Consider the following 16,835-nt stretch of genomic DNA (forward strand, 5'->3'; position numbering starts at 1 on the left):
TTTTAGCACATTCACGGCACAGAAACATCACAATCTGTTCATCCACCCGTTTCAGTTCTGTCTTTAACACACCCCCAAAACTTCATCAGCCCAAGTGAAGTGGGGTTCTTTCCTTTTTTAAACGTGTATCTTCCCCCTTTCATCCCTCTATCCAGCTTGCTTTTATTCTTCTATATTTGCGTCTTTGTTTTTCCATTTTCCTTAAATCCCTAAACCATCTTTTTTTGTTAGTCTCTTTTTCTTTCTTCCATCATTTATTTGTTTTTCATCCCTCCATCATTCCCTCTTTTTGATTTTGATATTCCTCCGTCATCCGTTTCTTTTCCTTCTCTCCATCCTTCCTTCTCATCATTTCATTCTTTCCTTCCCTCCATAATGCCATTCTTTCCTTCCTTCTCTCCATCATTTCCTTCTTTCTTTCTCTCCATCATCTTCTTCCTTCCCTCAATCAATTCCTTCTTTCCCTCAATCACTTCATTCTTTCTTTCCTTCTCTCCATAACTTCATTCTTTCCTTTTTTCCCCTCCATCATTTCATTCTTTCTTTCCCTCCCCCATTTCCTTAATTTCTTTCCCTCCCTCCATCATTTCATTTTCCTTCTCTCCAGAATTTCCTTCTTTCCTTTCCTATATTTCTTTCTTGATCATCTTCCCGTCTTTCTCTCTTTCCCTAAGCCGTTCTTTTCTTTCATTACTTTACCGTGTCATTAGTGAGTTGATGTGACTGAATGCAGTTTGGAGGAAATCAGTGATGGTGTGCTCGTTGCTAAGGGTAACCAGTTCCCTCAGACTGAAAATCCTTACACACTTCCTCCTCCTGCGTTCGGGCTGCGAGTGTGCGCTCCTGATGCGCATTTTAAAGGAAGCTGTAGAGGGCGTGGTAAAAAGAGAGCTAAAACAGGGGGCTAAAACAGGGGCACAGAAACAGTGCATACTGGGATTTGTAGTTCTTACATGGCAGGTGCACTAATAATAACCCAAAATACCCAGCGCACGCCTGAAATCCGATAATGCACTGCAGACCACAGAACGTCACTTCTCACGCTCCTCCCTCGTCCTCTCCTTTTTCCCTCCTCCCATCAGTCGTCCGGCGGCGATACAGATGAAGGCCACGACGTGGATCAGGAAGTAAATAGAGCTCCAGTAGTGCAGCGTGTCGCTGGCATTCAGCAGGACGAAGCCCATGCACATGTAGTCGTACGCGCGCATCTTCAGGAACCAGTGCACCCAGTCGAACACCTTCTGTCCCTCAGCGCCGAGACGCGCGCGCACAGACGACTCCATCGACAACTCTGCAGCGATACACACCGGGATGGTGAGGAAGGACAGGTAATAACCTGCGTGCAGACCGTGCCAGTACGCGCTCACCAACATCGTCCATCCCGCTCTGGAGAGAGAGAGAGAGAGAATTTATCATTTTTTATTAAAATTGTATGTGTGCACGTGTGTGTGTGTGTGTGTGTGAGAATTCTTCATTTGCTTCTTTGTTTTTCCGTTTTCCTTTCCCTAAACTATCTTTTTGTTTGTGTCTTTTTCTTTCTTCCCTCGTTTATTTTTTCCTTTGTCATTTGTTCTTCATCCCACCATCATTCCCTCTTTTTGATTTTGATATTCCTGTTTCTATTGTTCACTTACTTTTCCTTCTCTCCATCATTTCCTTCCTTCATCCCTCATTCCCTTCCCTCCATCATCATCATCATACATTCCTTCCTTCCTTCCCACCACCATCATCGTTTTTCCTTCCCCCATTTCCTTCTTTCCTTCCATCATCATCATCATCCTTTCTTTCCTTCCCACCACCACCGTCATCATCCTCATCATCATTCCTTCCTTCCCTCATTTCCTTCCATCCCTCTATCATTTCACGCTTTCCTTCCCTCCATCATCATCATCATCATCATCTTTCCTTCCTTCCATCCATCATCATCATCTTTCCTTCCTTACCTTCATCATCATCTCCAACATCGTCATCGTCTATCCTTCCTTCCCTACATCATTTCCTTCTTTCCTTTCTTCCTTCCCTCAATCATTTCATTTCATTCTTTTTTTCATGGTGTGTGTGTGTGTGTTACCTCAGGGCGTAGGCTCTGAACGGTGCGCTGCTGTAGATGTACTGATGAAGCCACCACTGCACTGTCATGTTCCAGTAGCGCATACCGTGTCGCACTTTCACACAGAAGTCTGTGTTGTAGCAGTCGATGTTCTGGATGGTTCTGAAGTCATACTCGACCAGAGCACCGGGCTCGGGGCTAAACACACACACACACACACACACACACACACACACACACACACACACACATCAATGTTTATGTTACTCTATTTGTTTCACTTCTCATATAGACACTAATAAATGAACAGTATTGGGAATATGGCCATTGGAACAGAAGCGGTGCATGCTGGGAAATGTAGCTGGCTACTTTAGGACACAGACCTGTACTGCACTGTAGGTCCGCCTCCTGGTTTAGACTCCGCCCCCTTTGGGTAGCACCCGAGTCCTGCGGTGATGCAGCCGGCCTCGGCTCCGCACCACGCCGAGTAGAACCTCATGCGGAACACGAAGAACACCGCCACCATGTAGAAAAACCTGCGACGTTTATTATACAAGTCGCGTTATACATGGCTACGCGCTAGCTCCAAACATCGTCAGCCTTCAGTCATTCATCCTTGTTCATTTAGAAGAAGAATGCACCTGAAGAAGAAGTTGTGCTCCAGGAAGTCGTTGGTGCGAACGTAGGACAACGGGAACAGGAAGTTAACACCCATGAAGAGAGCGGCATAAACAGGAACCAGCTTTAACTTGCTCAGGCACGGCACTTTACACGGCAGCGCGAGAGGATCGGTCTGTTCGAGCCAGTCCACATACGTCTGATAACGGAAGAACGGCCCTGAGAGAGAGAGAGAGAGAGAGAGAGCGAGAGAGAGAGAGAGAAAGAGATGGATGCCAATGGAATGCCTTTTCAGTCACCATGGAAACCTATTTACGCCACAATGCAAGGTTATGAGAAGGTTATGTTACTGCGTTACAACACGCAGCGATAACATGTAGGAAGCTCACAAACAAAATTACCCGTCATGATCCCAACGTAGCAGTAGCTGTATGAGAGGATGTCATAGAGGGAGGGCTCGTGAGAGAGCCGGCCAATCACGGGCGACTTGGAGAACGAGCTCACTTCCTTTTTCTTCTCAAAGTGATAGCTCTGAACCTCGTACGCCAAACTGACCAACTGTTACACACGACACATTACACATGCATGATTCGTTTCTTCACTTTCGCACATGCTCAGTACAACGGTGTGAGAATCTCGTGAGCTGGGGTTCCCGCTGACCTTCAGGGTGAGGAGAAGCTGGATGGCGTTCGCGAACGGCGGCGGAGCCGGAAGTCCGAACCACATGACCATACGGAAGAAGAAAAGATAAAGGAACGTCCATCCGAGAGAAAGGGGTGGAGCTTTCCTACAAAGAAATCAACAATATTTAAAATAGACAATGAATATTAAACATTAGAATGCAATACGTAAGGAATAAAACACTTCCAATTACAATTTTAAATGAACTCCACTGACAGAACGGGTGAAACATAAAAGAGCACTTCTCCATTCTGATATGTATCTTATGGCAGGAAAAATTATACGACTACAGTTTAGCGTTTGACATAGTAATTAAATGCCGTTTTGAGTTACGCTTCAGTTGATATCTCGCAGCACATGCTCTCCCGACGTACTAATATGGGCGGGTGAGAGGCGGAGCCACTGTCTGACTGGCTGTCTCTACTGCGCCTACAAATTTTCGCAAAACTGCGACTTCCCTTTCAACCAAAAAAAATAAAAAAGGCTTTGAAATCGCACAATGGGAGCGAATGGTGCCATGTTGTCCACACATATACATATACTGAGTAATCCTGGACACACTGATTATACATTATTTTCGTATTTAAATTGATTATTTAAAAAAAAAAGTTTCCGTAAATAAAGAATAAACAAACAAATAAATGTATGTGTAATTAATACTGATAATTAATTAAGAAATCATTTTCCATATATATTTATAAAAGATAATTATACGCTTCATAATTATTAGGCATGTTTTCGTTACGGTGTTCTTCTTCGAGAGCAGCAGGCTGTGGTTTGTCATATTAAAATGTGTCATTTGCATAGAGCCACAAAAATATAGGGAACAGGAAGCAGTTTAACATGGAAGTCTAATGATGAAATCGCTGAAAGCTAACCACGCCATGACGAAAGGCATGAAACATCATCTTTACAACTGCAGAAATACAAGGACCTATCCTGTATATACAGCATCAAGTCTGAATAACTGGGGACTCTGATGTCAATGCTAACACTAAAGTCTACATTTTAGTGGGCGGGGCTAAAGTTGTGTTAAAAAATCTGGACACACACACACACACACACTCTCACCTCCAGTTGACTCGGATGATCAGCCACGTTCCCAGAACGGTGCACAGCGAGTGTAAAGTGTGTATCCCGCACGTGCCGATGGTGATGAGGAGACCCAAACTCAACGCTGCCCCCTTCTTCGCTTGAGGACCTGTTACACAACGCAACACACACAATAATAATGATCTCATCCTGCGAGGAGTCGAAAAAAAGAATAAAGTTTTGAAATAGGACACCGCTTTTAAGACAGTGTATTAATGTTCGTTAGACTTACTGAGGTAGCGGAACAGGACCCCCACAGGTATGGATGCGGCGAGGATTCCCAGGTACACCAGCTCATCTGGAGACATTTCTCTGTTCACAGTAAAAGGAAGAAATAATCCTGTGAGTAATGCCTTAGAAACAGCAGAGGCCCTACTGAGAACACAAACATGAATTCTAAAATATGAGAGACAAAATGGCCGACGTTCTACTGAGAACACGAACTAGACATGAATTTGTGAATGAGAATAAAACAGACGTTTTAGATGGAACCTTAAACACTCAGAGGCTCTAGTTATTTTTCGACATCGCTGTGGTTACGCTGCATTTACACGCGGTGGATGTAAAACACAGGATGTTTGTGATATAATGTTCGCATGCAACCACAGATATGAGAGAGAAGAAGCTCAGATCAGACCAGATCAGATGTGGAGTTAAAGAAAAACGGATCTCTGATAGGCAAATGACGGAAGAGTCTCGTTTCAGAGACGACTCACTCTGGCTTTAATTTACGATTTATGATCTTCACACCTGTTTGTTCAAATTCAAAACAAGCTGGTCAGTTTATATACAATATATCGTATATAATATAATATAATAATCGATATGTTTTAGAGAGTATCACGGACATCATTAGGACTGTGATAACACTGACATTAACTCCACTGTTAATCTAATCGTGTGTTATTTCTGCCCCAAATCTTTCAATCTTTTTCCAGGTTACATAACTTACATTTTATAAACAACGAACACGTAGAAATAAAAACATTTCAAAACAGTTTAAACTGTGACGAATATCATCAATCGGATAACTGATATATTCACCATTAATGTCAGAAGATTACAGATTTCAATAATTAATGATGTTTTTTACAGGCTCTGTGGCATCGTATAGCCTCCTGTGATATCTATTACAATTTAAATATTTATACAATAATTATTATGACTGAAACGTATACAAGTCTAGTGTCTGTATCTGTTTTTTTTTTGTTCAGGATACAGACAATTTATTTTATCAACATTTAAACCTGTTTTAATTATCATTATATTCATTCTGTGTATTATATTTATTTATATTTGATTTGTTTTAGGTGTTTACATGTAAATGTCCATGTCACATTATTCACACAATACACATCAACAAATTAATAGTTTACAGCTGAGCAATTTTAGATTCTTTTATAATCACAACTATTTATTATTCTAAAGATATTTAAGTTCAAAGTCCAACATTTTTGCAACATGTTTAAGAGACCTGTCCACTACTGACATGCTAGCAGGACTTAGCACAGAATAACAACCTGAACACAACAGGACGCTTAAAATAGCACTTAAAAGCTGGTACTCTTATTTTACTAAAATCTAAACTGAAATAGTTTTATTAATACTTACAACGACAGGTATAAACGTCTACCGGTCTACACTAGAGGCACAGAGTGAGTGAATCACTTCCTGTTACCAGGTTAACCGCACGCGCCCATTGGTCGACGTGACGGTTCGATAAACTCGAGCTCTGATTGGCTGGTTCGTTTCCCCGCCTAGCGCGTGAGGGCTAGCTAAAGCACGAAGTGACTGTCGAATAGGTAATAATAATAAAATAATAATAATACATAATAATAATCACTGATTTTAAAAGATATTTATATCCTCGTTTCCTAGTGAACGGCTTTCACCTCCTCATCCGAGCCATCACTTCCTACAACTGCACAGCCCCCTCCAAAAGTATTGGAACAGCAAGGCCAATTCTTTTGTTTTTGCTATTATGCCGAAGACATTTGGGTTTGCGATAGAAAGTTGAATATGAGACCATAGATCATAATTTCAGCTCTCATTTTCTGATATTTACATCTAGATGTGTTAAACACCTTAGAACACGGCACCAACAACTGGGTATCACACCACCCAATTTTTAAGTGAGCAGAAGTGTAGGAAGAGATAGTAACTGAAAGTAGATAACACGTAATATTTGGTATATCGGATATAAGGAATATGGGAGAAATATGGATTTAATTTTCTTCACACTCCACAACAGTAGGTGGCGTTATATGCACCTCTTAAATTGATTCACAACCCGCTATAAAACCAAAAAGAAGACGAAGAAGAACACGAAACGTGTTAATGACGGAAAGGGCACACGGTATAGTAGTTCACATAACACAGAAAGTGCTATTGATCTGACGATAATGTCAACTGAAATGGCAGGAATCAGCACATGGGAGGTTTTAGACCAGTCGACAGTAGGTAGTGATCACTATCCTATAATAACCAGGATAGGAGTAGAGATACACCAGGATAGCGAAGTGAGAATACCAAGGTGGAGGTTAGATAAAGCTGATTGGCAGATGTACCAATTGCTAAGTGAAATAAAATGTGTGGAATTAGTGAATAGGGATATTACAGATGTAGAAGAAATGAACAGGAAAGTGACTACAGCAATTATACAAACAGCTGAAGAAACAATTCCTAAAAAGACAAGATGTGAACGAAGAAAGAACGTGCCATGGTGGAATGAGAGCTGTAGTATAGTAATTAAAAAGAGAAATAAAGCTTTTGGGCAACTCAAGGCTCACCATACACTGGTAACTTTGATTAACTATAAAAGTGCACAAGCAGTAGTTAGGAAAATAATTAGATCAGCCAAACGTGGGTATTGGAGACAATTCTGCAATAAAATTGGAAGAGAAACCCAGCTATCAGACATATGGAGAACAATTAGGAAAATGAGCGGAATAAGAAACAGTGTGGAAATACCAGTGTTAAGTAGCAATAATATAAATGCGATCAGCAATGCAGAAAAAGCAGAACTTTTGGTAAAAACTTTTGTGAAGATCCACAGTACTGAAAAACTATCCTCAACAGCTAAGCAGTGAAGAGATCAGACACTTGCCCAAAACCCAGGGATAGTGGAAAGAAGGACTACATCAGGGGGAGAGTTGGACTTCCCATTTACTCTATTTGAATTAAAAAGGGCCACATCAAATGCACGGCAAACGGCACCAGGGAAAGATGGTATATGCTATAGCATGTTAGATCACATGAGAGACACCACACTTGATATGGTATTAAGACTGTTAAATATGGTATGGAATACAGGAGAAAACCCACTAACATGGAAACAGGCAGTTATAGTTCCAATACTCAAACCTGGAAAAGACCTGTCAGATCCAGCAAGCTATAGACCCATAGCATTAATGTCACAGCTAGGCAAAACTATGGAGAGGATGGTAACAGATAGACTAGATAACTAGAAAGTAAAGGGCTTCTTTCACCGTATCAGTCAGGATTTCATAAAGGGCGGGGGACAATGGATTCTATATTATGCCTAGAGTCAGAAATTAGGAAAGCTCAAACTAACAAAGAAAGTGTAATTGCTGTATTTTTTGATGTTGAAAAAGCGTATGATATGCTTTGGAAGGATGGACTTCTAATTAAACTTGACAAATTAGGAATAAATGGTAAGATGTATAATTGGGTATTAGACTTCCTGAACAGAAGAGCAATAGAAGTTAGAGTAGGTGCAGAGTACTCAAATAGGTATGCAGTGGAACATGGTACCCCACAAGGCAGTGTATGTAGCCCAATACTGTTTAATATTATGATCAATGACATATTTGATCAGATCGGAGGAAATATAGGAAAGTCACTTTATGCGGATGATGGGGCACTCTGGGTTAGGGGTCGGAATATAGAATATTTAAGAAAGAAAATGCAACATGCAATAGGGAAAGTAGAACAGTGGGCAAATGAATGGGGATTTAAACTATCAATTTCAAAATCACAAGGTATATGTTTCTCTAAACGTCATAAAACAGTACCACTTAAATTATATGGGCTAGATCTTGAATAGGTCAAGGCTATGAGATTTTTAGGAATGTTTTTTGATTTGATGAGAAGCTGACCTGGGGTCTGCATATTGATAAAATTAAAAACAAATGTAAAAAGATTAGTAATGTTCTGAGGTGTCTGTCAGGGCAAGACTGGGGAGCAAGTAAGGCATCGCTCATAAATATATATCAGTCTCTTATGAGGGCCACCTTTGATTATGGCTGCCTAGCATATATGTCGGCATCACAATCAAATCTTAAAAAGCTTGATGTGGAACAGGCACAAGCACTTCGCATATGTACTATTTAAATCATCACCAGTGACTGCATTACAGGTGGAGACAGGAGAGATGCCGCTGTGTATCAGGAGGGTTAAGAGCATGCTGGCATATTGGGTAAATCTACAAGGGCATAGCAGGGTGCACCCCATGAAAGCCATCTTAGAAGAATGAAGAGTTTTGTAGGACTAACTTTAATAGCTTTGGATGGTTAGGAAATGCAAAGGCACAAAATGCAGGGCTTAGTCAGCTACAAGTAAGCCCCATTGTGGCGATACCAACTGTACCACCCTGGAGATTCATAAAACCATCTGTAGATACAACATTACAACAAATATTAAAAGAGAATTCAAAAATAGCACCACAAGGGTTAATAATTCAAAACTATATGGACCAATATCAGGATAAATTACTCATATATACAGATGGGTCAAAACAGCCTGAGACTGGCCGCACCGGTGCAGCTTTTTTCATTCCTCGGTCAAAGTAGCAGTCAAAAAAAGGACGACTGATTATTTATCAGTGTACACTGTAGAATTGTTAGGAGTCCTATTGGCACTGCAGTGGTTGGAAAAAAGTCATCAGAACCAAGATGTCGCTATAGCTTCTGACAGTCTATCAGCACTATCAAGCATACAGTCTGGGACAACATCATGCAGACAAGACATTGTCTACCAAATACTTTATCTGCTTCTCATACTTCATGCTAAGGGGCTGAGTGTTTCCTTCTTCTGGGTTCCTGCACATGTAGGGGTAGAAGGGAATGAAATTGTGGATGTACTGGCAAAAAGATCTATAAAACATGAAACAGTTGATATACAAGTACCATTAAGTAGAGCAGAGATCAAAACCCTTATAAAGGGACACGCGCATAAAACATGGCAGGAATACTGGGACACAGCTGACACCGGACAACACATATATACCATACAAAAACAAGTAAGCATGAGTGTGAGGCAGGCCAGAAACCCAAAGGAAGAGATGATAATTATGCATCTTAGAATAGGTCATGCTGGATCAAATCTAGCATTAAACAGAATAGGAAAACACCCCCACTGGACTCTGCACACACTGCAGTACACAAGAGACAGTGAAACACATTCTGTTAGACTGCAAAAGGTATGAGGAGGAAAGAGCTGAGCTAGAGATGCAGATTGGAAAACAAAACATGACACTAGAGAACTTGCTGGGGAAAACATCTGGGGAAATGCACCGCCTCCTAATGAACTATTTAAAAAGTACTGGTATAAGTGAGAGAATTTAGTAATCTATAGTACGAATAACTAGTATATAGCTATTTATCTCTTTATTTTCTTTTATTTATGCAGTATTGTTTTGGTATTATTATTATGAGTGGTTTTTTTTCTATTTAATTTTAGTATTATTATTATTCCTATTATTATACTTTTTTCTTTTTCTTTTTTTAAAAAGTATTATTATTATTGCTATAATAATAATAATAATAATTATTATTATTATTATTATTATTTATATATTTATTTATTCCCCCCCCCCCCCGCCAATCTACCGCCCACACTCCAGTCCAGTAGGTGGCGGTAATGCACCTTTAGTGGTTTGCCAACCGCCATTAAAAACAACAACAAGAAGAAGAACACGAACATACTAATACCTGCCGTTGTATGTATTAATAAAACTATTTCAGTTTAGACTTTAATAAAATAAGAGTATCAGCTTTAAAATGTTATTCTAAGCGTCCTGTTGTGTTCAGGTTGTTATTCTGTGCTAAGTCCTGCTAGCATGTCAGTAGTGGACAGGTCTCTTAAACATGTTGCAAAAATGTTGGACTTTGAACTTAAATATCTTTAGAATAATAAATAGTTGTGATTATAAAAGAATCTAAAATTGCTCAGCTGTAAACTATTAATTTGTTGATATGTATTGTGTGAATAATGTGACATGGACATTTACATGTAAACACCTAAAAAAAATCTAATATAAATAAATATAATAAACAGAATGAATATAATGATAATTAAAACAGATTTAAATGTTGATGAAATATTGTCTGTATCCTGAAAAAAAAACAACCAGATGACAAAATGTCTTCATACAGACACTAGACTTGTATACGTTTCAGTCATTATAATAATTATTGTATAAATATTTAAATTGTAATAGATATCGCAGGAGGCTGTACGATGCCACCGAGCCTGTAAAAAACATCATTAATTATTGAAATCTGTAATCTTCTGACGTTAATGGAGAATATATCAGTTATCTGATTGATGATATTCGTCACGGTTTAAACTGTTTTGAAATGTTTTTATTTCTACGTGTTTGTTGTTTATAAAATGTAAGTTATGTAACCTGGAAAAGGATTGAAAGATTTGGGGCAGAAATAACACACGATTAGATTAACAGTGGAGTTAATGTCAGTGTTATCACAGTCCTAATGATGTCCATGATACTCTCTAAAACATATCGATTATTATATTATATTATATACGATATATTGTATATAAACTGACCAGCTTGTTTTGAATTTGAACAAACAGGTGTGAAGATCATAAATCGTAAATTAAAGCCAGAGTGAGTCGTCTCTGAAACGAGACTCTTCCGTCATTTGCCTATCAGAGATCCGTTTTTCTTTAACTCCACATCTGATCTGGTCTGATCTGAGCTTCTTCTCTCTCATATCTGTGGTTGCATGCGAACATTATATCACAAACATCCTGTGTTTTACATCCACCGCGTGTAAATGCAGCGTAACCACAGCGATGTCGAAAAATAACTAGAGCCTCTGAGTGTTTAAGGTTCCATCTAAAACGTCTGTTTTATTCTCATTCACAAATTCTTGTCTAGTTCGTGTTCTCAGTAGAACGTCGGCCATTTTGGCTCTCATACATTGGAATTCATGTTCGTGTTCTCAGTAGAACGTTGGCCATTTTGTCTCTCATATTTTAGAATTCATGTTCGTGTTCTCAGTAGGGACTCTGCTGTTTCTAAGGCATTACTCACAGGATTATTTCTCCCTTTTTATTGTGAACAGAGAAATGTCTCCAGAGGAGCTGTTGTTCATGGGGTTCTTCTCCATATACATACCTGTGGGGGTCCTGTTCCGCTACCTCAGTAAGTCCTGACTCTCAGCCGAGAGCTAATTAAGGTTCTTAGCTTTCTAAAGGGGTTCTACGTAGGAAACTTCTCTGATGCAGAAACACTGTTCTGGTATTCTACGTAAGTCTGTCTAACGAACGTTAACAGAATGTCTTAAAAGTGGTGTCCTATTTCAAAACTTTATTCTTTTTTGTCGACTCCTCGCAGGATGAGATCATTATTATTGTGTGTGTTGCATTGTGTAACAGGTCCTCAAGTGAAGAAGGGGGCAGCGTTGAGTTTGGGTCTCCTCATGACCATCGGCACGTGCGGGATACACACTTTACACTCGCTGTGCACCATTCTGGGAACGTGGCTGCTCATCCGAGTCAACTGGAGGTGAGAGAGAGTGTGTGTTTGTGTGTGTGTGTGTCCAGATTTTTTAACACAACCTTAGCCCCCCCTTTTAAATTGGAAGGAAAGGAATTGTGTTGAGGTTAACGTTGACATCAGGGTCCCCAGTTATTCAGACTTGATGCTGTATATCCACAGGATAGGTCCTTGTGTTATAATCAGTGCCTACAGGATTTCACGATTTTTGTGATCACACAAATTAATGCAAAATCGAGCTTTTTTGGCCGCAAGAATCACAAAAATATTTTTTTCCTGTAGTGTATAGTGTTTTTCGTGCGAGATATCAACTCAAAATGGCAGTTAATTAGCACGTCAACGCTAAACTGTAGTCGTATAATTTTTTGCAAGAATATTGATGTTCACCGTTGTCAGGAAACAAATTTAGAGCTTTGAGTCATGACTGACTAAGCTAGCTGACATTGGCTAATTATGTCACTTGAGGTAATGTAAGTATAAGTAGCAAATGGAAGGTACTAACTGAAAATACACTCATTTACACTCAAACTATTTTTCGAGGTAAACAATCGCCGCACTCCATGATGTTCATCTGATACCTGCTGTAAGATACACATCAGAATGGAGAAGTGCTCTTTAATGCTTCACCCGTTCTGTGAGTGGAGTTTGTTTAAAAACCAGTGACTCGCAGACCTACAAGTTACTTTGAGTGTTAGTTAGGGTCATACAGGGTCAAACTGCTGGAAACTTTGCAAAGTTGTTTGGTGTGTATGAAAGAGCTATCCAGCTCCTAGTAGCCTTATAGCCTTTTTATCTTTCAGATGCATTAGTGTTCGTTTGGGTCTGTGTCGTGTGGTTAATAACGAGTTTGTGATTTATTCTCTTGGACCTGACACTTATACGTGAGCTCTCAACCAATGATGTACTGGAGCTATGCAGGGACACACTTCCCTCTTTTCCATATTGCACACGGGAGAGTAAAAATAAATAAATGTATAAATATGGAAATAAAATACATGCGGGAATAAATAAATAAATATAACAATAAATGAACGCATAAATAAATACATATTAAAAATAACTAAAAGAATAAAAATAAATAAATACAGAAAATAATGAATGAAGGATAAAAGTAATACAAAATTAAATTTAGGATAAAATTTATTTATTTTTAATTTCTGCAGGTTTGGTCCTCCATATACGTGCAACGTGCTGTTTTTTACTAAATAAAAATTGTAATTGGAAGTGTTTTATTCCTTACGTATTGCATTCTAATGTTTAATATTCATTGTCTATTTTAAATATTGTTGATTTCTTTGTAGGAAAGCTCCGCCTCTTTCTCTCGGATGGACGTTCCTTTATCTTTTCTTCTTCCGTACAGGCACGTGGATCGGACTTCCGCCTCCGGAACTGTTCCCTAACATCATCCAGCTTCTCCTCACCCTGAAGGTCAGCGGGAACGCCGACTCACGAGATTCTCACGCCGTTGTACTGAGCATGTGCGTACTGTAATCATAAGCGCATGTGCGAAAGTGAAGAAGCGAAACATGCATGTGTACTGTGTCGTGTGTAACAGATGGTCAGTTTGGCGTATGAGGTTCGGAGCTATCACTTTGAGAAGGAAAAGGAAGTGAGCTCGTTCTCCAAGTCGCCCGTTATTGGCCGGCTCTCTCACGAGCCCTCCCTCTATGACATCATCTCCTACAGCTACTGCTACGTTGGGCTCATGATTGGTAATTTTGTTTGTGTTGTAACGCTGTAACAAAACCTTCTCAAAATGTTTCTCATGCGGTTGCATTGTGATGTAAATAGGTTTCCATGGTGACTGAAAAGGCATTCCATTGGCGTTCCATCTCTCTCTCTCTCTCTCTCTCTCAGGGACTTTCTTCCGTTATCAGACGTATGTGGACTGGCTTGAACAGACCGATCCTCTTTCGCTGCCGTGTAAAGTGCCGTGCCTGAGCAAGTTGAAGATGGTTCCTGTTTATGCCGCTCTCGCCCTGGGTGTTGATTTCCTGTTCCCAGTTTCCTACGTTCGCACCGACGACTTCCTGGACCACAATTTCTTCTTCAGGTGCGTTTTTCTTCTTCTCCTTTTAACTGAAGCTTTTGATGTGATGTGCTAACTGCGAGGCTGACGATGTTTGGAGCTAGTGCGTAGCCGTGTATAACGCGACCTGTATAATAAACGTCGCAGGTTTTTCTACATGGTGGCGGTGTGCTTCGCGTTCCGCATGAAGTTCTACTTTGCGTGGCATGGAGCCGAGGCCGGCTGCATCACCGCGGGACTCGGGTGCTACCCAAAGGGGTCGGAGTCAAAACCAGGATGTGGACCTACAGTGCAGTACAGGTCTGTGTCCTAAAGTAGCCAGCTACATTTCCCAGCATGCACCGCTTCTGTTCCAATGGCCATATTCCCAATACTGTTCATTTATTAGTGTCTATATGAGAAGTGAAACAAGTAGAGTAACATAAACATTGATGTGTGTGTTTAGCCCCGAGCCCGGTGCTCTGGTCGAGTATGACTTCAGAACCATCCAGAACATTGACTGCTACAACACAGACTTCTGTGTGAAAGTGCGACAAGCTATGCGCTACTGGAACATGACGGTGCAGTGGTGGCTTCATCAGTACATCTACAGCAACGCACCTTTCAGAGCCTACACCCTGAGGTAACACACACACTTGCAATTTTATTAAAAAGATAATAGGGTTCTCTCTTTCTCTCTACCTTCGTCTCTCACACTTTCTTTCTCTTTTCTACCATTCTCTTTCTGTCTCAGGTGACTGTAGAGGAGCCATGTGTGTGTGTATGAAGTTTTAATAATGATGAATTTTCTCTCTCTCTCTCTCTCTCTCTCCAGAGCGGGATGGACGATGTTGGTGAGCGCATTCTGGCACGGTCTGGACGCAGGTTATTACCTGTCCTTCCTCACCATCCCGGTATGTATCGCTGCAGAGTTGTCGATGGAGTCGTCTGTGCGCGCGCGTCTCGGCGCTGAGGGACAGAAAATGTTCGACTGGGTGCACTGGTTCCTGAAGATGCGCACGTACGACTACATATGCATGAGCTACGTCCTGCTGAATGCCAGCGACACGCTGCACTACTGGAGCTCTATTTACTTCCTGATCCATGTCATGGCCTTCATCTGTATCGCCGCCGGACGACTGATAGGGGGAGGGAAGAAGGAGAGGACGAGGGAGGAGCGCGAGAAGTGACACTCCGAACTGCCGAACGCATTCCGCAGTGCATTATGGGATGTTAGGCGCGCTGGGTGTTTCAGGTTATAATCGCAGGGTGTCTGTGGGTCCTTAATATGTCTTACATTCCTTAATGTAAAAATAAAGCCTTAATTAGTATTAAAATGTCTTAAATTCACGTTTCAAAGGTTTTAAATATCCAACCGGACCGACATCGTAAAGAAGATATAGATGTTATTTTTGCTCGTTGCTGTATGAGACGGTGAACCCGTCTGACTGTGTTGCACTCAGAAACATTTTTGTGGGCAGAGGTTTACAGCATTTCACCTCATGGGCAATGAGAAGTGAATTTTAAAAAACTGAGGACTTCCTGCAGTTTTCCGGCAAAATGAAAGCCACAAGGTCTAACGTTTCTGACTTCCTTCACTTTTATATTACTATTGTTATAGTACTATTACTAATTGTACCCCGAAATAAAATTTTTATTGTTGTTGTTGTTATTATTATTGTTAAGTATTTTTCAGTGCAATAATAATGTTGAGGGCTGCAACTAAAGGTTATTTATATAATCGATTAATCGGTCAATTATTTCTTCGTTTAGTTGGATTAAAAGGCCAACTTTTATTTTCTGTATTCCCAACCCCCCTGCCGCCTATATGTTGTATGCTATACATTGTGTGAAGGATTTTGAAAAATATTAACATTATATTTTGAAAACAAAACAACCGATTGTCCACATGCTTTAAAGCAGAAGTTAAATCAGTGTAATAAAAATGTTAAACAAAAGCAGAAACCAAGTGTTAAGAGGTAGGGGGCTGAATGTTCTGTAGTAACACATACATTCCCTCATTTGAACAAAGTAACGTGTTACTTCATTCTGTAAATGTACGACACTTCTTACATTTATATACAATGACATGTTATAACCCCAGTACAGTTACCGCTCTCATAAAAAAAAAAACACCATTTAGTTTCTAAATATAGCATCAAACAACATATTTGACAGGGGGATTTCCAAAGTGATGTCACAGATCCAACTAATAATAATAATACTAGTAGTAATGTTTCTTAAGATATCCATCCATCTTCTACCGCTTACTCCTTTTCAGGGTCACGGGGAACCTGGAGCCTATCCCAGGAAGCATCGGGCACAAGGCGGGGTACACCCTGGACAGGGTGCCAATCCATTGCAGGGCACAATCACATACACTCTCACACACCCATTCATACACTACGGACCCTGGAGGTGTGAGGCGAATGTGCTAACCACTAAGCCACCATGCGCCTGTTTCTTAAGATATGTTTTAGTAAATTAATTTTAATTTTTATTTTATAATGCTTTTTATGAAACTTGATCGATTTTGCCATTTCTTAAAACATTTTTGGCCTGTATACTTATAAATACTGTCAATTTGTGTGTGTTCATTTTGTTGCTTAAAAATGATCAAT

The 16,835-nt window shown here is 40.1% G+C and overlaps 2 protein-coding genes across 3 annotated transcripts; one reads left to right on the forward strand and one right to left on the reverse strand.

Moving 5' to 3' along the window:
* Positions 1 to 6,106, reverse strand: mboat7 (membrane bound O-acyltransferase domain containing 7). The gene is made up of 9 exons (XM_053616435.1): positions 6,053 to 6,106; positions 4,674 to 4,753; positions 4,421 to 4,550; positions 3,329 to 3,455; positions 3,070 to 3,226; positions 2,692 to 2,887; positions 2,434 to 2,586; positions 2,072 to 2,248; positions 1 to 1,386 (listed from the first exon to the last, which is right to left on the reverse strand). Exons 2-9 carry the CDS (start codon positions 4,747 to 4,749, stop codon positions 1,032 to 1,034), a joined length of 1,371 nt encoding a protein of 456 aa, XP_053472410.1. The 5' UTR covers positions 4,750 to 4,753; positions 6,053 to 6,106; the 3' UTR covers positions 1 to 1,031.
* Positions 6,107 to 9,338: 3,232 nt separating this feature from the next.
* On the forward strand, positions 9,339 to 15,882 carry LOC128602616 (lysophospholipid acyltransferase 7-like). Of its 2 annotated transcripts, XM_053616631.1 has the most exons (9): positions 9,339 to 10,400; positions 11,773 to 11,852; positions 12,086 to 12,215; positions 13,508 to 13,634; positions 13,762 to 13,918; positions 14,064 to 14,259; positions 14,383 to 14,535; positions 14,681 to 14,857; positions 15,050 to 15,882. In XM_053616631.1, exons 2-9 carry the CDS (start codon positions 11,777 to 11,779, stop codon positions 15,402 to 15,404), a joined length of 1,371 nt encoding a protein of 456 aa, XP_053472606.1. In that variant the 5' UTR covers positions 9,339 to 10,400; positions 11,773 to 11,776; the 3' UTR covers positions 15,405 to 15,882. The 2 variants fall into 2 exon arrangements, with proteins under 2 accessions (XP_053472606.1, XP_053472521.1); XM_053616546.1 differs by having other exon boundaries at positions 9,339 to 11,852.
* Positions 15,883 to 16,835: the final 953 nt, after the last annotated feature.

Source organism: Ictalurus furcatus, chromosome 1 (assembly GCF_023375685.1).
Source record: "Ictalurus furcatus strain D&B chromosome 1, Billie_1.0, whole genome shotgun sequence".
In the NCBI taxonomy this organism is placed as follows: domain Eukaryota; kingdom Metazoa; phylum Chordata; class Actinopteri; order Siluriformes; family Ictaluridae; genus Ictalurus; species Ictalurus furcatus.